Raw genomic sequence first — 23144 nt, 5'->3', positions numbered from 1 at the left:
TATAAATACCTAGCTACTGGGCTGGCAAATACTGAACTCTCCCTTAAGGGTAAAGACGGGAAAGAAATGGAGCCTGCCAGTGCCAGGTTCCTTTAGCAGCTAAGGGGAGGGAGGACGGGAGGAACTCCCATTGGTAACTTTTATTCCCATCGTATATCAAATCATCAGAGTGATCCTGTGTCCTTTTTTTTTTTTTTTTTTTATATAGCAAGCTTCTATTTATTTATTTATTTATTTTTTATTATACTTTAAGTTTAGGGTACATGTGCACATTGTGCAGGTTAGTTACATATGTATACATGTGCCATGCTGGTGCGCTGCACCCACTAACTCGTCATCTAGCATTAGGTATATCTCCCAATGCTATCCCTCCCCCCTCCCCCCTCCCCACCACAGTCCCCAGAGTGTGATATTCCCCTTCCTGTGTCCATGTGATCCTGTGTCCTTTTGAGTTGTGAGTGCTTTAAAAATTTGCATTTGTGTCCAGGACAGAGATAGATGAATTTGCACATGACGGCGGAGGAAGACTTTGGGATGTATCCACTTTGATGCTAAGTTATGGATACATCCCAAAAGACTAGACAAACAGTATCTGTGTTTTAGCTTCCAGACTTCTGTAGTGGGTCCAGCCAAACTCCCAAATGGGTTTTTAAACTTGAGAAACCTCAGGCTTTTTTGTTTCCAATCATACAAGCACTCTTGAATTGAAAGCAACACTGGGTCATAAAGCAATATGACTGGGTCATAAAGCAAGTTTATGAAAACTACATAACTAATATCTTGATCCTTCTGCTTTCAGCACATTTAGCCCCACAGCAGTTTAGACTCAGACCCTCTAAACAAACCAACCCCCTCACCCCACTCACAAACAGCCTGCCAAGAGCATTGAGCGTCCAGTCCCTGGACTCCATCCTGACCACCTCCTACTCCCCCGTCCTGCATCACTGGTCTTGCTTTGGTCATCTCTGTGTTCTCCATTGCTCTGTCTCCCCTCCGCCACCCCACACCCACAGGCTTGGTGAGTTGTCCCCCAACACTCATATTTAGACTCTCCCTTCCTCAAGCCCCCTTGCTGTCTGACTCTGCTGGGAGGCTCTGATCCTGAGCCCTGCCATGGACCTGGTTCTGGGAGTTGACCTTTGCCCCACACCCATCAGCTGCGAATCAGGGGCTCTCTTGTTCTATGCCTTAACCTGGTGGTACCCAAGTGCATTCATTTGCTAGAACTCATTTGCCATAACAAAATACCACAGCATGTCTACAAGCCACCAGGGCTGCCATTTATAACACTGGGTGGATGATTACCCTAAGACCCTTCTGGAACTTTCCAGATAATTCTTTTAAAAATATTCTCTTTTATAGGCTTCTACATGATTCAAGTGAGTTTCCTAAATGGCTGGGTGAGCTCCCATAGGTGACCTGACACTGCCACAGCCCTCTCCCACCCAGGGACTGGAGAGGAAGCTCTGGTAGGACACCCAGAACTCAGGGTGGAAATGGAACATCCTGGCCACCTACCCAGGAGAGGCCTCACATAGTAAGAAAAGGGAGAGGAAGGAGCAGTGCTAGAAATCAGATTATCCAGACAGAAAACCACCTCCCAGACTGCCTGATGGAAGGGGGTGGGTCTTTCCATCTTAATCTTTCCAGCCCAAGCACCATGCCTGCAACACAACACAAATGCAAGGAATGCAGTTGAGGTGGTGCATTAGTCTATCCTCACGCTGCTAAAAAAGACATACCCAAGACTGGGTAATTTATAAACAAAAGAGATTTAATTGGCTCACAGTTCCACATGGCTAGGGAGGCCTCACAATCATGACAGAAGGTGAAGGAGGAGCAAAGTCACATCTTACATGGCGGCAGGCAAAGAGAGCATGTGCAGGGGAACTCCCCTTTATAAAACCATCAGATCTCATGAGACTTATTCACTGTCATGCAAACAGCATGAGGAAGACCCGTCTTCATGACTCAGTTACCTCCCACCAGGTCCCTCCCATGGCGTGGGCATTATGGGAGCTACAATTTGAGATTTGGGTGGGGACACTGCCAAACCATATCAGGTGGGGAGTGATGTGAGCACAGCTACATTTCTGAAAAATAATGATGGTCATGGAACGGAAGACAGATCTGAGCTGAGGACCTTGGAGGCCTGAACTGGTGCACTTGCCATGAGGATGGAGAGGAAGGATGAGGCAGGAAAGATACTGCAGGTCCCAGCTTCTCCATGAATCCAAGGGCTTTGCTCTCCACTCTGCCTTCAGCCTAGTGACACAATTTATACAGCAAGAAAAGGAATGTCACAGACCACCAGATAGGTAGCTGACCCTTCCAAGAGCACAAAGACTCTAAATATGTCCCTGTCACCACCTGCTGTTTTAACAACTAGTTGTTCAATACATCTCCTCTGGATGGAAACTAGATCCAAGACAGTGACTCTGGGTTTTGTTTAATTTTATGTCACATTTTTAGGGAGCAAATATTAAATATGTTTCCAGCCTAGTAAAATAAGGGTGGCAAACTTAATCATTAGAGTATGTGGAGAATATAACAGGATCTTTTATTGGACCTGGAAAGGGGACCCACTGAATGGTAATACTTGTGAAATAATTGGAGAGGAAACCAAGTTTTAAGCTGTTAGTTCTCTAACCTTTGAGTAGGGAAAAGGAACAGTCCCTTGAACTTGCTGCAAGTCTCATGGTTGCTTAAAAAGGCTTTAATTTCTGAGGACTGGCACAGGCCAGCCAAAACAAACCATTTCCAAAATTAGTTTGGGCCTCAAGGGTCCTGTAAAACTCATTTTAAACAATGTACCATGATCCTTTTTTGCTCTCATTTTGTGCAATTGGAGTCTGCTTCCTTCTTCATATACAGAAGGATGTTTAAAATGCACCTTTGAGAGTAGGGTGTTGAAACACCCAGTTTTCTGACCCACTCTCAGATGCTATGACAGAGAAAAGCTCTTTTCTCCTTCAAGAGAGGTCCAAGCTTCTGAGTGTACTGTGGTAGCTGGAAAGCTATTGCAGCTTCATGCCCAGATATGCATCTGTGTGTGCACATGCACATGGGTGTGTGCATGGGCTGTGCACATGTATGTGTGTGGGTTGGCATGTGTACACACAAGCCTGCACATAAATGTCTAAGAGTGCATGTGTGTGTGCATGTGTGTACATAAGAACATATGGGCCAGGTGTGGTAGTTCACGCCTGTAATCCCAGCACTTTGGGAGGCTGAAGCAGGTGGACCACTTGAATCCAGGAGTTCAAGACCAGCCTGGCGAACGTGGTGAGACCCCGTCTCTACTGAAAATACAAAATTTAACTGGGCTTGGTGGCATGTACTTATAGTCCCAGCTACACAGGAGGCTGAGGTGAAAGGATCACTTGAGCCCAGGAGGTTGAGGCTGCAGGTGAGTCATGATCACACCACTGCATGCCAGCCTGGGTGACAGAGCAAGAGCCTCTCTTGAAAAAAAATATATATATATAATAAAGTAATAATAAATAAATAAATAAATATTGATTCCATCACTTGTTAGCTCAGTCATTTTAACTTTTGCAAGCCTGTTTTCTCATCTGCAGAGCGGGGATAATATTGTGTCTACCTCATCATGTTGTATGAGGATTAAGTAAGGTAATACACATAAAGGTTATATATAGTACATCCTCTGGATAGTCTCGCTGTCATTACTGCTACTATTGCAGCCCCGCTGGCAAACAGAGCAAGGGGGCGGAGAAGACATGGGGCCACACTGGCAAGACATTGAGGGTTTTATATGCATATATATATATTTGAGATCCTTTAACATCCACTCAGAAGCACTCAGAGAGGACTCCCCTACTCAAGGAGAAATAGTTGGGGTTGCAGGAGAGGTTTCCAATAACCTATGGGTGAGTTCGAGAAAAATAACTTATCCAAAAGATGGACCTTCCTGTTTCTCAATGAGCTCTCCTCAGAGAGAGCAGAAGAGGGAGAGGGAATTGCCCTCTATTTGGAGGCCCCAGGGCCTGGTCCTCACAGCTATCCTAAGGAAGAGAAAGCTCAGGACCAAGGAAGAGCCACCACCTGGAGTGGGGAGGGTGGGACGGGGTTGCATCCTGCCCTCCTCCTTCAAACCCAGGGCAGAGCTTCCCATCCAGAGGAAGCAGGCCCCATCAGCTTATCCTGGGGTGGGGCTTCCTAAAGCCAAGTGTTTAAAGGCAAATCATTGTTCTGAAGTTCCGCTAAGTTCTAATGCCCACCCTGCTGAGAAATCCTACAAGAACAAAGTGAGATTTTAAAAATCCACAGGGTTACTTGGAGCCAAAGGCAATTAAGAGGAAGAGAAATAACTGGCCAAGTCTCAATGTGATGGCTCTCTGTGCAGAGACTCTAGTGAGGAAGAGAGCTAACCCCATTCTTTTTGTTGTGATCAAGCAAGATGATTCCCCAGTGGGCCAATCTTTTGCCTATAAAATGGGGTTGATATGATTTTGTCCAGGAAGAAGTCTGGTTTAGGAAAAGCAGAGGCATTCTTGTCTCCTTCAGTCCCAGCTTAGTGGCTACTGACTGTGAGACTTTGACAACTTATTTTCCAACTCAGAGTCTCATATCTCTCCTTGAAACCCAAAAGGCCGGGCTCCAGACTTCCTCAAAGTTCCTTGGCTGTGCCTATGACAGTGGGCTGATGAGGGTAGAGGCAGGGGTGTGATGAGGAAGAGAATAACCATGATGGATAGGAAGGCTGGAAGGCTGAGAAGGGTCTACCAAAGTCCCAGCAAACAAAAGTGAACACTCAATAGCCGTGGAGGGCGCCTCACCATGTCCTCTCCATAAGCCAGGCTACATAGGTCATCATCTGGGATCTTATTTTTCTGAATTGTTTGTGGCTCAGCTCTTCTTAATATAGTACTTTCTGACCAGGGCGGGCGGGTGGGGAGCCTGTAGTCTCAGCTACTCAGGAGACCAAGGTGGGAGGATTGCTTGAGCCCAGGCATTCAAGGCTGCAGTAAGCTATGATTGCACCACTGCCATCCAGCCTGGGTGACAGTGAGACCCTGTCTCAAAAAAAAAAAAAAAAAAAAAATAGGATAGTCCATTCTAGCTGCCCAATGTGCATGACCTTGTGAGGTAGTAAGAACCATGACCAGGAAAAGGCCATGTCATCCATCAGGTGACTTTGTAGAGGAGGCTTCCGCCCTGATGGGAGAGTAGTTTAGGCAGCCTCGAGGCCCCTTCCACTTCAATTTGGGAAATATTTAATGAGCTCCCACTGTATGCCAGCCCAGACTATGCCAACTGAGGCCTGGGGTGGGACAGCAGGGAGGACAGTCTCTATCTTCAAAGTGCTCAGGGTCTGGCTGGGCACAGTGGCTCACGCCTGTAATCTCAGCACTTTGGGAGGCTGAGGTGGGTGCATCACCTGAGATCAGGAGTTTGAGACCAGCCTGGCCAATAAGGCGAAATCCCATCTCTACTAAAAGTACAAAAATCGGCTGGGCTTGGTGACGTGCGCTTGTAATCCCAGCTACATGGGAGGCTGGGTCAGGAGGATCACTTCAACCTGGCAGGTGGAGATTACAGTGAGCCAAGATCGCACCAAGATCGCACCACTGCACCACTCCAGCCTGGGTGACAGAGCAAGACTGTCTCAAAATAAATAAATAAATAAATAAATAAAATAAAACTAAATAAAAATTTAAAAAATGTGCTCAGGGTCTCACCACCCAGACATGGTCTAGACTAGTCCACCCATGTGGTTCCTGCCTCTCCAGTTTAGGGGGATGGACTGAGGCCTGGGACCATCTGTTCCCAGTGCCCTCTGCCTTCTCTCTTGTAGCATTCTTCTTTTCTCCTTCGGCACTCTCTGAAGTTCCTGTCGCCCAAAACTTCCTGCCCAGAACTAACACTTCTCATTTAACAGACACTTGGATGAGACTAACTGTGTATAAGCCCAGTTCCTGCCCACAGGTGCTTTGCCTGAAGAACGGCGTGCCGAAGCAGCATCTACCAGGAAACACCGTGAGACACGTGTCAGGGCTCTCCCTGCCCAGGCCCTAATTTGTGTCCCACTAAATGGGGCCATGATCAGAACTGTGAGCTCCCAGCAGAGGGTGGAGGTGGAGATGCCACACTGGGGCTGAGCTAAGACACCACCAAGGAGGAGCTGGCAGCAGAAGGCTGAGTCCCAGGATCCCCTGTGTACTTAGCTTACACAAATTTTGAGTGTAGATTCTTTCTTTTCTTTCTTTTTTTTTTTAAAGACTGAAATTTTTGTATTTATTGAGTGGAATATTCCATTTTTTCTCTTTTATTTTCTTTTTTTTATTATACTTTAAGTTTTAGGGTACATGTGCACAACGTGCAGGTTTGTTGCATATATATACATGTGCCATGTTGGTGTGCTGCACACATTAACTTGTCATTTAACATCAGGGATATCTCCTAATGCTATCCCTCCCCCCTCCCCCCACGCCACAACAGGCCCCCGGTGTGTGATGTTCCCCTTCCTGTGTCCATGTGTTCTCATTGTTCAATTCCCACCTGTGAGTGAGAACATGCGGTGTTGGGTTTTTTGTCCTGGAGATAGTATGCTGAGAATGATGGTTTCCAGCTTCACCCATGTCCATACAAAGGACATGAACTCATCATTTTTTATGGCTGTATAGTATTCCACGGTGTATGTGTGCCACATTTTCTTAATCCAGTCTATCACTGTTGGACATTTGGGTTGGTTCCAAGTCTTTGCTATTGTGAATAGTGCCACAATAAACATACGTGTGCATGTGTCTTTATAGCAGCATGATTTATAATCCTTTGGGTATATACCCAGTAATGGGATGGCTGGGTCAAATGGTATTTCTAGTTCTAGATCCCTGAGGAATCGCCACACTGACTTCCACAATGGTTGAACTAGTTTACAGTCCCACCAACAGTGTAAAAGTATTCCTATTTCTCCACATCCTCTCCAGCACCTGTTGTTTCCTGACTTTTTAATGATTGCCATTCTAACTGGTGTGAGATGGTATCTCATTGTGGTTTTGATTTGCATTTCTCTGATAGCCAGTGATGATGAGCATTTTTTCATGTGTCTTTTGGCAGCATAAATGTCTTCTTTTGAGAAGTGTCTGTTCATATCCTTTGCCCACTTGTTGATGGGGTTGTTTGTTTTTTTCTTGTAAATTTAAGTTCATTGCAGATTCTGGATATTAGCCCTCCGTCAGATGAGTAGATTGCAAAAATTTTCTCCCATTCTGTAGGTTGTCCGTTCACTCTGATGGTAGTTTCATTTGCTGTGCAGAAGCTCTTTAGTTTAATTAGATCCCATTTGTCAATTTTGGCTTCTGTTGCCATTGCTTTTTGTGTTTTAGACATGAAGTCCTTACCCATGCCTACATCCTGAATGGTATTGCCTAGGTTTTCTTCTAGGGTTTTTATGGTTTTAGGTCTAACATTTAAGTCTTTAATCCATCATGAATTAATTTTTGTATAAGATGTAAGGAAGGGATCCAGTTTCAGCTTTCTACATATGGCTAGCCAGTTTTCCCAGCACCATTTGTTAAATAGGGAATCCTTTCCCCATTGCTTGTTTTTGTCAGGTTTGTCAAAGATCAGATACTTGTAGATATGTGGCATTATTTCTGAGGGCTCTGTTCTGTTCCATTGGTCTATATCTCTGTTTTGGTACCAGTACCATGCTGTTTTGGTTACTGTAGCCTTGTAGTATAGTTTGAAGTCAGGTAGCGTGATGCCTCCAGCTTTGTTCTTTTGGCTTAGGATTGACTTGGCAATGCGGGCTCTTTTTTGGTACCATATGAACTTTAAAGTAGTTTTCTCCAATTCTGTGAAGAAAGTCATTGGTAGCTTGAAGGGGATGGCATTGAATCTATAAATTACCTTGGACAGTATGACCATTTTCATGATATTGATTCTTCCTACCCATGAGCATGGAATGTTCTTCCATTTGTTTGTATCCTCTTTTATTTCATTGAGCAGTGGTTTGTAGTTCTCCTTGAAGAGGTCCTTCACATCCCTTGTAAGTTGGATTCCTAGGCATTTTATTCTCTTTGAAGCAATTGTGAATGGGAGTTCACTCATGATTTGGCTCCCTGTTTGTCTGTTATTGGTATATAAGAATGCTTGTGATTTTTGCACATTGATTTTGTATCCTGAGACTTTGCTGAAGTTGCTTATCAGCTTAAGGAGATTTTGGGCTGAGACAATGGGGTTTTCTAGATATACAATCATGTCATCTGCAAACAGGGAGAATTTGACTTCCTCTTTTCCTAATTGAATACCCTTTATTTCCTTCTTCTTCCTGATTGCCCTGGCCAGAACTTCCAACACTATGTTGAATGGGAGTGATGAGAGAGGGCATCCTGTCTTGTGCCAGTTTTCAAAGGGAATGCTTCCAGTTTTTGCCCATTCAGTATGATATTGGCTGTGGGTTTGTCATAGATAGCTCTTATTATTTTGAGATACGTCCCATCAATACCCAATTTATTGAGAGTTTTTAGCATGAAGCATTGTTGAATTTTGTCAAAGGCCTTTTCTGCATCTATTGAGATAATCATGTGGTTTTTGTCGTTGGTTCTGTTTATATGCTGGATTATGTTTATTGATTTGCGTATGTTGAACCAGCCTTGCATCCCAGGGATGAAGCCCACTTGATCGTGGTGGATAAGCTTTTTGATGTGCTGCTGGATTCGGTTTGCCGGTATTTTATTGAGGATTTTTGCGTCGATGTTCATCAGGGATATTGGTCTAAAATTCTCTTTTTTTGTTGTGTCCCTGCCAGGCTTTGGTATCAGGATGATGCTGGCCTCATAAAATGAGTTAGGGATGATTCCCTTTTTTTCTATTGATTGGAGTAGTTTCAGAAGGAATGGTACTAGCTCCTCCTTGTACCTCTGGTAGAATTCGGCTGTGAATCCATCTGGTCCTGGACTTTTTTTGGTTGGTAAGCTATTAATTATTGCCTCAATTTCAGAGCCTGTTATTGGTCTATTCAGAGATTCAACTTCTCCCTGGTTTAGTCTTGGGAGGGTGTATGTGTCGAGGACTTTATCCATTTCTTCTAGATTTTCTAGTTTATTTGTGTAGAGGTGTTTATAGTATTCTCTGATGGTAGTTTGTATTTCTGTGGGATCGGTGGTAATATCCCCTTTATCATTTTTTATTGCGTCTATTTGATTCTTCTCTCTTTTCTTCTTTATTAATCTTGCTAGTGGTCTATCAATTTTGTTGATCTTTTCAAAAAACCAGCTCCTGGATTCATTGACTTTTTGAAGGGTTTTTTGTGTCTCTATCTCCTTCAGTTCTGCTCTGATCTTATTTATTTCTTGCCTTCTGCTAGCTTTTGAATGTGTTTCCTCTTGCTTCTCTAGTTATTTTAATTGTGATGTTAGGGGGTCAATTTTAGATCTTTCCTGCTTTCTCTTGTGGGCATTTAGTGCTATAAATTTCCCTCTACACTCTGCTTTGAATGTGTCCCAGAGATTCTGGTATGCTGTGTCTTTGTTCTCGTGGGTTTCAAAGAACATCTTTATTTCTGCCTTCATTTCGTTATGTACCCAGTAGTCATTCAGGAGCAGGTTGTTCAGTTTCCATGTAGTTGAGCGGTTTTGAGTGAGTTTCTTAATCCTGAGTTCTAGTTTGATTGCACTGTGGTCTGAGAAATTTTGTTATAATTTCTATTCTTTTACATTTGCTGAGGAGTGCTTTACTTCCAACTCTGTGGTCAGTTTGGGAATAGGTGTGGTGTGGTGCTGAAAAGAATGTACATTCTGTTTATTTAGGATGGAGAGTTCTGTAGATGTCTATTAGGTCCGCTTGTTGCAGAGCTGAGTTCAATTCCTGGATATCCTTGTTAACTTTCTGTCTCGTTGATCTGTCTAATGTTGACAGTGGGGTGTTAAAGTCTCCCACTATTATTGTGTGGGAGTCTAAGTCTCTTTGTAGGTCTCTAAGGACTTGCTTTATGAATATGGGTGCTCCTGTATTGGGTGCATATATATTTAGGATAGTTAGCTCTTCTTGTTGAATTGATCCCTTTACCATTATGTAATGGCCTTCTTTGTCTCTTTTGATCTTTGTTGGTTTAAAGTCTGTTTTATCTGAGACTAGGATTGCAACCCCTGCCTTTTTTTGTTTTCCATTTGCTTGGTAGATCTTCCTCCATCCTTTTATTTTGAGCCTATATGTGTCTCTGCACATGAGGTAGGTTTCCTGAATACAGCACACTGATAGGTCTTGACTCTTTATCCAATTTGTCAGTCTGTGTCTTTTAATTGGAGCATTTAGCCCATTTACATTTAAGGTTAATATTGTTATGGGTGAATTTGGTCCTGTCATTATGATGTTAGCTGGTTATTTTGCTCGTTAGTTGATGCAGTTTCTTACTAGCATCGATGGTCTTTACCATTTGACATGTTTTTGCAGTGGCTGGTACTGATTGTTCCTTTCCATGTTTAGTGCTTCCTTCAGGAGCTCTTTTAGGGCAGGCCTGGTGGTGACAAAATCTCTCAGCATTTGCTTGTCTGCGAAGTATTTTATTTCTCCTGAACTTATGAAGCTTAGTTTGGCTGGATATGAAATTCTGGGTTGAAAATTCTTTTCTTTAAGAATGTTGAATATTGGCCCCCACTCTCTCCTGGCTTGTAGAGTTTCTGCCGACAGATCAGCTGTTAGTCTGCTGGGCTTCCCTTTGTGGGTAACCCGACCTTTCTCTCTGGCTGCCCTTAACATTTTTTCCTTCATTTCAACTTTGGTGAATCTGACAATTATGTGTCTTGGAGTTGCTCTTCTCAAGGAGTATCTTTGTGGCATTCTCTGTATTTCCTGAACCTGAATGTTGGCCTGCCTTGCTAGACTGGGGAAGTTCTCCTGGATAATATCCTGCAGAGTGTTTTCCAACTTGATTCCATTCTCCCCATCACTTTCAGGTACATCAATCAGATGTAGATTTGGTCGTTTCACATAGTCCCATATTTCTCGGAGGCTTTGTTCGTTTCTTTTTATTCTTTTTTCTCTAAACTTCACTTCTCGCTTCATTTCATTCATTTGCTCTTCCATCACTGATACCCTTTCTTCCAGTTGATCGAATTGGCTACTGAGGCTTGTGCATTCGTCACATAGTTCTCGTGCCGTGGTTTTCAGCTCCATCAGGTCCTTTAAGGACTTCTTTGCATTGGTTATTCTAGTTAGCCATTCGTCTAATCTTTTTTCAAGGTTTTTAACTTCTTTGCCATGGGTTCGAATTTCCTCCTTTAGCTCGGAGTAGTTTGATTGTCTGAAGCCTTCTTCTCTCAACTCGTCAAAGTCATTCTCCGTCCAGCTTTGTTCCATTGCTGGTGAGGAGCTGCATTCCTTTGGGGGAGGAGAGGTGCTCTGATTTTTAGAGTTTCCAGTTCTTCTGCTCTGTTTTTTCCCCATCTTTGTGGTTTTATCTACCTTTGGTCTTTGATGATGGTGACGTACAGATGGGGTTTTGGTGTGGATGTCCTTTCTGTTTGTTAGTTTTCCTTCTAACAGTCAGGACCCTCAGCTGCAGGTCTGTTGGAGTTTGGTGAAGGTCCACTCCAGACCCTGTTTGCCTGGGTATCAGCAGCAGAGGCTGCAGAACAGCAGATATTGGTGAACAGCAAATGTTGCTGCCTGATCATTCCTCTGGAAGTTGTGTCTCAGAGCAGTACCCGGCCGTGTGAGCTGTCAGTCTGCCCCTACTGGGGGGTGCCTCCCAGTTAGGCTACTCAGGGGTCAGGGACCCACTTGAGGAGGCAGTCTGTCCGTTCTCAGTTCTCAAGTTGCATGCTGGGAGAACCACTACTGTCTTCAAAGCTGTCCGACAGGGACATTTAAGTCTGCAGAGGTTTCTGCTGCCTTTTGTTTGGCTATGCCCTTCCCCCAGAGGTGGAGTCTACAGAGGCAGGCAGGCCTCCTTGAGGTGCAGTGGGCTCCACCCAGTTCAAGCTTCCTGGCTGCTTTGTTTACCTACTCAAGCCTCAGCAATGGCAGGCGCCCCTCCCCCAGCCTTGCTGCCACCTTGCAGTTTGATCTCAGACTGCTGTGCTAGCAATGAGTGAGGCTCTGTGGGCATAGGACCCTCTGAGCCATGTGCGGGATATAATCTCCTGGTGTGCCATTTGCTAAGACCTTTGGAAAAGTGCAGTATTAGGGTGGGAATGACCTGATTTTCCAGGTGCCATCTGTCACCCCTTTCCTTGGCTAGGAAAGGGAATTCCCTGACCCCTTGCACTTCCCAGGTGAGGCGATGCCTCGCCCTGCTTTGGCTCATGCTCGGTGTGCTGCATCCACTGTCCTGCACCCACTGTCCGACAATCTCCAGTGAGATGAACCCGGTACCTCAGTTGGAAATACAGAAATCATTTGTCTTCTGCGTGGCTCACGCTGGGAGCTGTAGACTGGAGCTGTTCCTATTTGGCCATCTTGGCTCCACCTCTTTTCTTTTCTTTCTTTCTCTCTTTATCTCTCTCTCTTTCCTCTTTCTCTCTTTTCCTCTCACCTGCCTTCCTTCCTTCCTTCCATTTTCTCTCTTTCTTTCTTTCTTTCTTTCCTTTCCCTCTCTTTCTTTTCTTTCTTTCTTTCTTTCTTTCGTTCTTTCTTTCTCTCTTCTCTCTTTCTTTACAAGATCTTACTCTGTCATGCAGTGTTGCAAACACAGCTCACTGCAGCTTCCACCTCCTGGGCTCAAGTGATGATCCATGTGCCTCAGCCTCCCAAGTAGCTGGGAATACAGGCTCAGAGCTGTGCCACCATGCTCAGCAAATTTTTTTTTTTTTTTTTTAGAGATGGGGTCTTGCCATGTTGCCCAGGCTGGTCTCGAATTCCTGGGCTCAAGTAATCCTCCCACCTCAGCCTCCCAAAGTGCTGGGATTACAGGCATGAGCTACCATTCCTGGCCCTGAAAATGTATTTCTAACTAAATTAATGAGAACAAGAGAGAAAAAAATATAAATTTATATAACATAAGTGATTCTACCTGCCATTCCAATCTACATGTGCATCCTCTTGTGACAGACTGACTCTACTAAGTGCTTAACTGATGTCCACCTACCTATTCCTGTGTTTGTTGCTAGTCAAGATCCTGTTTCATTCCTTTGTTCATCCTCCAAGTGGCCACATCCTCAGGGAAGGCTGAGACCTTCCTCAACCCAGGGGGTTAGTCTTGGTTCATTAACTCCAAGCCAGTTTTGACAATTCTATTCCCTTTCCCTTATTGGTTTAGGAGTAGGTTTATGCTGTATTTTTGATCAGTGAGACTTTGGGGGGTCAGCTTTGATGAGGGGTAGGGGGTGCTTTGGAGAAAGCTTCTTTTTTCTTAAAAAGGGAGGAGAGGAGAATCCTCCCTTTTCCCGTCTCTGAACATTTTAATGACACATGGAACTGCTGTGTCCATCTTGGGACATCAGAGGAAAGCCAGGAGAATTGCAGAGAGGTCAAACTGAGGCCATCAGGGCATTGAGCCACTGAATTAGCCACCTCTGGTGCCATACTACCTTGGGACTTGTTGTTACATGAGCCAATCAATCCTCTGTTGTTTAATGCTCCATTAAATAATCTTTCTACCACCTGCAGGTAAAAGCATTCTAAATGATACAGTATGAGGATGACTGTTCCCATAGTTGGTCTCAGCCTCTTGTATCTCTCAAACTCTGAGCATAAACAAATCCCAAGAAATTCTAGAGTTTCAAGATACATATTTTTGTACAACATGATTCTTAGTACAAGCCAACAACATCATCTGGTATTTAACATGAGAAAAGGAGGTCTGTTCCCAGGCTGGAACTTTTGGGTTTTAGTGAGGTATGACATTATATTGTACTTATTGGGAGATTTAAGGAGTTTTCAAGGGGAGTTTTGACTATGCAAACTTCTGCCCTTTCTGTTTAGAACCTAATCCTTTTCTGAGATGCCACTGTAGGGAACTGAAAGGAACTTTCCCTTTCACCCTGTGAAGGTTCACTGAAAAATCAACTCACGAAAGGCAGATTAATTGGTGGAAAGACATACAAATTTATTTAACATGTGCATGGGAGCCTTCAGAAGGAATACCCAAAGATATAGGTGAAATTGTCCATTTTTATACTTAGGTTCAACAAAGTTTGGACAGCCACATAGATCTAAAAAGGATATGATCTAATGTTAATAGAGTGAAGAAACCCAGCAAGGCCTGTCTGTCTAGATTCTTTTTGAGCATGCATCCTCTAAGCATGCATTCCTTCCTTCTGAGTGTGAGGCAGGACCCCTTCTGGAATGGGGGTCTTATGACCTATAGTCAAATTAGGTAGGTCAGATAATTTTTCATGGCCAGTTGTTACACAGAAAGGTGGTGGGAAAGTTTGAGTTATACCTGTAGGTTTTGTGGCTGGCTCTGGGGGAATAAAGCCTTCTGGTTTCTGTGACTACTCTTTGGGGAACAGGGATTCTAGTTTCTATGGCTAGCCCTGGTAAAGAATGAGACTGAGAGACAGGAGGACAGAAGAATGTCAGAGAAAAACTGTTGTTTCTGAGGTTTTCATTTTAGGGTATGTTTTCTGAGTCCCAACACAACTAAACCGTGCAACTGGGCACAGTGGAAACAGAGAGTGGCCCAAAAGAAGTAGAAAGTATGAGCCATTCAAGACTAGCCTGGGCAACATGGTGAAACCTCATCTCTACAAAATTAATAATAATAATTATAATAATAATTAAATTTATGTAATAAAAAAGAAAAAGAAAGTATGGGCCATTATAACCTGGTTGAGGAGACAAAACTTAAATGGCAGGATTGATTTTGAGGCTAGAACACAGCAAATTTATCCAAAGGAGTCTCTATCATGGGACTTGGAGGTTGATGGGGAAGGCGATTCTGGAAAGACTCCTTCTTCTCATGAGGCTGGGCTAGGCTATGCTGGTGTAATAAACAATCCCCAATCCTGTGGCTTCAAACAATAGCAGTTTATTTCTCACTCATATTACATGGCCGAGGTGGGTTGCTTGTGTCTCTGTGCTGCATTGCCCTTACGCTGGAGCTTAGGCTAACAGAATTGCCACTATCTAGGATTGCCAGTTGCTGTGGTAGATGGGCAGGGTCATGTGACCAGTTCTGGCCAATGGGTGTGGGCAGCAGAAACATCTATTACTTCTGGGCTGGAGCATTTAACTGCTGATGTAGGGCACCTTGCTGCCCACATCCAATGGCCAGAACTGGTCACATGACCTCAGCAACTCTAAGGAGGCCAGGAAGTGCAATCCTGTTACATGTCTGCAAGGAGAAAGAACTGGGAATATTTGCGTGAGCGGCATTAATGGCCACCAGTCACCCCCTTTGTCCAGTGATCCATCTAAAATCTGTGTAGACAATGAGCGAGAACAAATTTCCACTCTCTTGCACATTCGGGTCCATTCAGACTTGTCTTTCTCTCTTACTCTGTTTTCACGTGGTGGTGCCTGGTGATTCCAGGGAGTGTGGGTACAGTCAGTGTCCTACCATGCAGTGCCACTCTCTCCCTCTGAGGCTTTGACCCTTTAATTTTACTTTTACTTTTATTTTATTTTTAGTACTAACCAAGGTCAGAGATAAGGAAGTCACCCAGTGATTTTTTCTGGAATGCCATCCATTGCTGCTTCACCAGGTCTCTTTAGCCACCTGACGCCTTCATTGTTTAGTGTTACATTGTCTCCCTTTGTTCAAAGATGCAAAGTTGGCCGGGCGCGGTGGCTCACACCTGTAATCCCAGCACTTTGGGAGGCCGAGGTGGGTGGATCACGAGGTCAGGAGACTGAGACCATCCTGGCTAACATGGTGAAACCCTGTCTCGACTAAAAATACAAAAAATTAGCTGGGCGTGGTGGCAGGCGCCTGTAGTCCCAACTACTCCAGAGGCTGAGGCAGGAGAATGGTGTGAACCCAGGAGGTGGAGCTTGCAGTGAGCTGAGATCACGCCACTGCACTCCAGCCTGGGCAACAGAGCGAGACTCTGTCTCAAAAAAAAAAAAAAAAAAAAGATGCAAAATTATTTTGTCTACAGGGTACTCTACTCAAACCCTCATGGCTTCCTGCTACCAGCCCAAATCCCTCTCCCTGCAGATCCTCATGGGTGTCCCTGGCTTCTCCAGCTGGGGCCTGAACTCAGCTCCTTTGTTTTGGTGGCACATCTCTGTCTGCCCTCACATGCACTCTTCCCAACAGAATTTAGTAGCAGAGAGGGCAGCCATGTAAGTCAACAGAGCACGCCCTGTGAATGGAGACACAGATGTTGGCGCTAAGGAATTGGAAGCCTGGGCTAATGGACTTATTCCTCTGACTGTGCAGCTAGGTGAGAGGGTGTATAAAAAGCAATACAAAAAATGTTATGGTGGTTGATTTCATTTATTTCTGAGAGGTCTTTATAAAACTGTCCCTGATGGATATTTATAAACATAACCTCAGCTACAAGTAGACAGGTCTCAATTTCTCCTATCACAGGGAAATGCAAACTTATTCTCTTCTTTCCTCAAGGTTTGGTCTTGTATTTTAAAAATGGAATAAAGATTGTAGTAATGTTGCTAGGGATTATAGGAATAATATAAATGTAATTTCTCTTCTCAAAGACATTATAAATAAGAATTTCAGCAAAGGGAGAAGAGGAATGTAAGAGGAAAATGGTTGTTTGAAAGTGCAGTATATAGAAGTATAATATATATTTCTATATATAGAGATAGAATATACAATTAATATACATATTATATATAATATGTATTATACATACTATATATGTATAGAATAGTTAATATAACAATATATAATATAATTATATAAATTCTCTACATATATAAATTCTATATATAGAATATATAAATTCTCTATATTTCTATATGTTCTATACATTCTATTCCATATATATTCTATTCTATTTATATATTCTATAAATATATAGAATACTTAAATTTATAGAATACTTAAATATATTTTAAAATACCAAAGTATATTTATAGAATGTATATACTTTTGGGCTGGGTACGGTGGCTCACGCTTGTAATCCCAGCACTTTGGGAGGCCGAGGCAGGTGGATCACCTGAGGTCAAGAGTTCGAGACCAGCCTCAACATGGAGAAATCCTGTCTCTACTAAAAATACAAAATTAGCCGGGCATGGTGGTACATGCCTGTAATCTCAGCTACTCAGGAGGCTGAGGCAGGAGAATTGCTTGAACCTGGGAGGCAGAGGTTGCCATGAGCCAAGATGGTGCCATTGCACTCCAGCCTGGGCAACAAGAGCAAAACTCTGTCTCAAAAAAAAAAAAAAATAATATATATATATATATATATACGTTTGTATATAAGTATACAAAAGTATATTTATAGAATATATAAATTATATATTTCTCTATATATTCCATATATATTCTCTGTCTAGAATATATAAATGTATATATGTGGAGAATATGTGTAATTTTTTATATGTATGGAATATATATATGAATTTATATATGGAGATAATATATATAGGATTTATATATATTTCTATTATATATATATATATACTTTTTTCCCCAAGTTCTTAGGTCAGATTCTTTATATAGGCTCTTCCCCTACAACCAGAGGAAACTGTGTTTTTATAACTAATAATAGAAATACATCAGCCTAGAATATGTGTCTTTTACAATTGAACATCTAAGCTGTGCAAATGTTGGTGCTATAGTTATAAACCATGGATGTTAGTCGAGGGGAAACTCTTCTCAGGAACTCAAACATGAAAGCTGATGTTAAAAGTCATTGCTAAAATTCTAGAGCTGAGGGGATTACAAATCAGCATTCTAAGCTATCCTCCTACCCACTGGTCCAATGCATTACATGTTGGCAGAATGGAAATCATTTTGGAAAAATCTCCTTGGAAGGAATTTTACCTCTAGCTTTTAAAATAACATTTCTGTTCTTACAAACTTATCATCAGGATTAATCACATTTTTAAATTAAAATGTTATTACTAAAACATTTTAAACTAAAATAGCATTTTTAAACTGAAATGCTATGTCTGTTTTCTCTCACTCTTGTTATGAAATGTTTCCTAATGTGAAGTGTTTTCTTGATGGAAGACTAAAATATTGAGACAACATATATATTTATGTCTCACATCTCCTTCTTATGGCCATATAGCCTTTAATAAAGGTAGTGTTGCTTACAAAAGGAATGATTGTATAATAGCAGAGAAAAGATTCTTTCCAAAATGAAATAATAGAGATGATAGAGATGAAAACCAACACTTGTGAATGAAACTTTTATATGCAGAATTATATTTGCATAGTTAAAGGTAAAAATACTTGATCCATAATGATTTTCATTTATAATTTTGGTATAGATTGTATCTATTAGCTATTGTTACAATAATGCTGCTTGACAAACCATCCCAAAACTCATTGGCTTTCGTTGTCATGCATATGCAGTTGGCTGGGGCTTGGCTGATCTAGACCTGGCTTGGCTTCCAGGTGCAGATTGGATCCAGATATGCTCCCCAGCACTCTCATCCGCTTGCAGGCTGACTGGGGCTTGTCCTTCTCATGCCGTAGCAGAGAGCAAGCCTCACCTCTTAAGCCCATTTCAAACCTTTGCTTGCATTATGCCCTCTAACATCCCTTTGGCCAAAGCAAACATCAGTGAGACAGGGAAGATCATTTCTCCCACAGCAGGAGAGGAAGAGAATGAATATTTGCTCAACAGTAATTCAGACTCTTACATAAGTGAAATATCATCTGATTGTCCATCATGCCCAACATCTGTGTCTCTCTGCCAGCCAAATCCAACAGGTATCAAAAGTGGCTTAAACCAGGAGGGGTTATTGGTCGGTTAAAAGCAAAGCATGTCAAGGAAATAATCTATTCATGTAGGAGCAAAGATTTTTCTTCTGCAAACTTGCATTTATGATAAAGCTGACAATCTCCTTGCAGCAATTTCTTGAGAAGAAATTGTAGATCAAGGCACAACACTCCTCTGACCCAATTCCTGCAACCTAGTCAGAGAGGACAACTATTTGCACCATGAAATGAATTTTAGCCAAACAGGTCTTGAGTAATTCATTGTGCATATATCCTATGAAATGAAGCTCTCAAGGACCCAGAATGTAAACTTTAAAAAGTAACCAGTGTTAATACATTAAAATTTCATTAATTTTGTATTAATTTATTTAAAGCATCATGTAATTTCAAGTAATTATTAGTCATTCATCACCTTTTGTTCAGTTGATTCTTACTAGAAATGCTGGAGTATGGCAATCTTACACATCTCTGGGTTCTTGATTTAGCACAGAGGCTGGTAGAGTACATCTCATGGGACAAACTAGCTGTTTTTGTAAATAAAGTTTTATTGGAACATACTCATGCCCATTTGTTTCTATGTTGTCTGTAGCTGCTTTCACTCTACAAGGGCAGATTGAGAAGTTGCAACAGAAATGCTATGAACTCAAAGCCTAAAATGTTTACTATGTGACAAGCAGAAGAAAGATAGCCAATCCTGATTTAACATAATGCTAGACAGTTGAAATTTTGGAATTTGGGTTATTCACACAGTTCTGGGATGAATATTGTTATTGAGCTATCCTTAGATAACTATCTAAATACTTAGAGAAAAGTATTTTTTAGGAAAATCAATAATGTAAACAAATATTACACAGATAATTTTAACCTCCTTAAGAAAATAATCTTTTTAATACATTAGGTTATGAGCACTTATTTCTAAACAGTTATTATACCAATCATAAAATTTGTATTTGCTTGTTAAAGGAGACTCTGAAAAACTCTATCAAATATTGCTTTATTAACCTTTAAGGAGATGATTATTCTTGCAATAAACCTACGGTTTTTAAAAATATACACTTGCCAGTTGGGCACAGTGGCTCACTCCTGTAATCCCAGCACTTTGGGAGGCCAAAGTGGGCACATCACCTGAGGTCAGGAGTTCGAGACCAGCCTGGACAACATGGTGAAACCCTGTCTCTACTAAAAATACAAAAATTAGCTGGGTGTGGTGGCACATACCTGTAATCTGAGCTACTTGGGAGGCTGAGGCCAGAGAATCACTTGAACCTGGGAGGTGGAGGTTGCACTGAGCCAAGATTGCACCACTGCATTCCAGCCTGGGCGACAGAGCGAGACTCTGTCCTCTGTCTCAAAAAAAAAAAAAAAAAAAAAAAAAAAATATATATATATATACACACACACACACACACACACACATATATCTTGCCATTTCTTCAAACTTTTCACCAATGTAGATCATTTTAACTCTATTCACGTACATAACTGCATCTGAATTAGTACAATTTTACTATATTGTGTTTAAAGATATTTCAAAACACCACACTGGCCCCCGATCTTTTCTTTGATATTAGAAAAAACAAAATCTTGTGTCTTGCCAGATGTCCACTCTTGGAGACAATCGGGTAGCTTTAGAAGAAAGAAACATTAGCATTTCCAAAGACTTGGAGAGAGAACATGGGCAGATTTTAAAAGTGACGACACATTCTTAGTTATTTCCAGTAGATATATTGAGAACACAGAAAAATCTGGAGTCATATCTATTGGGTATTGAATTAGATGTGTGTATTTCTGTGTTCTGGGATTCACTTTAAAGCCCCAAATGAGTCCTCAATATGAGGCCTGAACTGGAGAAGAAGAAGAGTTCGTGGAGAAGAACAGAAGGGTGGCTCACACCTGTAACCCCAACACTGTGAGGCCAAGGTGGGTGGCTCACCGGAGGTCAGGAGTTCGAGACCAGCCTGGGCAACATGGTGAAATCCCCGTCTCTACTAAAAATACAAAAATTAGTCAGGTGTGGTGGCGGGCGCCTGTAATCCCATAATCCCAGTTACTTGGGAGGCTGAGGCAGGAGAATTGCTGAGGCAGGAGGCGGAGGTCGCAGTGAGCCGAGATCATGCCATTGCACCCCAGCCTAGGCAACAAGAGTGCAACTTGGTCTCAATAAATAAACAAATAAATAAACAAATAAATAAAAATGAAAAGAAGAAGACGAAGAGTTCATCCCAGCCTCTTCTCCACCCTGGGCTAGGAATAGCTCTCTATAAGATATAGGATTTAGACAATGGATCCTGAATTGGAGATTAGGTAAAAACAAAAGAAGTGCTCCAGGACTACACTTCTGAAAGGAAGTTTTCCTAGCCCAGTAACTGCAAGATAGGTATAGAGCTATAGGTCATCATCAGCTCCCTTTACAAGTCACATGGGATTGTAATCTGAGCGATAACAACTGTGTATCCATGTCAGCTGAATGACTTGGCTCAAATGGCACTTCTTTTTTTTCTTTCAGGAGTGGGGTGGGAGAATGTGCTGCTAAAGGAAGGTGAGTCAGCCTCGAACGCCACAGAAACATCCGGCCCAGACATGACTATCAAGGTAAGGGATTCTCTTCAGGTTGATTCTCAAAGTGTATCTCTAGAGTGAAGGCAGCCGATGGCAGGTTTTCCTGGGGGCAAAATGAACACTACCAATCCACCTTGCTGGAGTTCTCTCTCTACTCACTGAGGTCTTAGGGAGGCAACCGTACATAAGATTTTCTGAAATTTGGGATCTGGTCTATAGCCGTACCACCCTGAATACGCCCGACCTCGTCTGAAACTTGGGATCTGGATTAGGAAACTGCTTGAAAACCAGAATCTAAGATGTGATTTCCAATGGGCCTGTCGTAGGGTCTTCAGTGAATATCTACACGTAAGCTATTTGTAAATGGTAACCCCAGTGGGCACAGTGGAGCAAATCTGAAAATTCTGATCTGAGAATTCAGGCCCCACTGTGCATTGTGAGGAAAGGTCAGAGAGGCATAAAGTAGCTTTGATCTTGGCTCAAGATTTCCACTGATGTCAGCAGGAAGGCAGCACATGGCCCACTCCAGCTGAAACACTAATGGCCAAAGGTTTACAAAATGAGTCATCTAGAAATCCACTTAACTATCACTGTTCAAATTAAATGCATCAATTTGTAAGCACTGGCCAGATTAAAGAATCTGTAGCAAAAGTTATCAGAGGTGCAACCATTTCCCCTCTGTTACGGGATTAAACACAAAGGAATGATCTTCCTCTCTTAGAACTCTGCTAACATATTAGTTAACAAAGGATGGGGGTGGGAGGGCTTTCTAACATTCTTGCTTGAATGATTATAATTTGAATATATGCTACTTATGAATTTTTCTTTGAAAAATAAGAAGTAATGTCTTATTTTATATAGAGCTGTAACTGGAGATATTTCTTTTCTTTTCTTTTTTTTTTTTTTGAGACGGAGTCTCTCTCTTTTGCCCAGGCCGGAGTGCAGTGGTGCGATCTCGGCTCACTGCAAGCTCCGCCTCCCGGGTTCATGCCATTCTCCTGCCTCAGCCTCCTGAGTAGCTGGGACTACAGGCGCCAGCCACCGTGCCCGGCTAATTTTTTGTATTTTTAGTAGAGACGGGGTTTCACCGTGTTAGCCAGGATGGTCTCGATCTCCTGACCTCGAGATCCGCCTGCCTTGGCCTCCCAAAGTGCTGGGATTACAGGCATGAGCCAAACTGGAGATATTTCTCTCCTAGATCTATTAGTAGAAGTTGTACAAAAGAATATACAGCATGGATTTATTCAAGTTTTCTTTCGTAATGTGAAGGCTAAACTTGTGTTGTCTATGTTACAAATGGTAGAGAAAGCAAGCAAATGTTACCATAGTAAAGCTAAATGAAAGATAGGATAGTAGCCTGATTAGTCAAAAAGTCAACTAATCTAAGTGGTAACTATCCACTGCTGAAAGAACTATAACTACGTTTAGCAGAATTTGTAAGACAATAATATAAATTGCAATGACACGTTGGTGTTTTATTGGCTATTATTGCAATGATTGACAAGTTTCAGTCTATGACCACATTGGACGAAGGGGAATGGATGCCAATAGTAAAACCTGTTGGATTTAGATTTGTTATCTCAAAATCTGTTATCATCTGGAGAATTAGTTTTTGAGATGAGTTGCTAGTGGGAGAGAAGACAGCATGTTGCCAGTGTAGCTGCAGATGTGGTACAGACAGACATTCAAGTAGTCAGAAAGACGAGTTTGCTTTTATAAAGCAAACGGCATATTCTTTTTTTTTTTTAAGATGGAGTCTTGCTGTGTCGCCAGGCTGGAGTGCAGTAGCGCAGACTTGGCTCACTGCAACCTC

The 23144-nt window shown here is 42.2% G+C and overlaps 1 protein-coding gene across 9 annotated transcripts in view; it reads left to right on the top strand.

Moving 5' to 3' along the window:
• Window positions 1-23144, top strand: part of PALM2AKAP2 (PALM2 and AKAP2 fusion) — a 531488-nt gene that overhangs the window by 352994 nt on the left and 155350 nt on the right. For all 9 annotated transcript variants that reach the window (XM_016960332.4, XM_016960329.4, XM_016960331.4 and 6 more), the window contains 1 exon segment: window positions 21279-21364. In XM_016960332.4, the coding sequence (XP_016815821.2) occupies window positions 21279-21364 (86 nt within the window).

This window comes from Pan troglodytes, chromosome 11 (assembly GCF_028858775.2).
Source record: "Pan troglodytes isolate AG18354 chromosome 11, NHGRI_mPanTro3-v2.0_pri, whole genome shotgun sequence".
Classification (NCBI taxonomy): Eukaryota; Metazoa; Chordata; class Mammalia; order Primates; family Hominidae; genus Pan; species Pan troglodytes.
The sequence above is the reverse complement of the archived record's forward strand: the minus strand, read 5'-3'. Positions and strand labels throughout refer to the sequence as shown.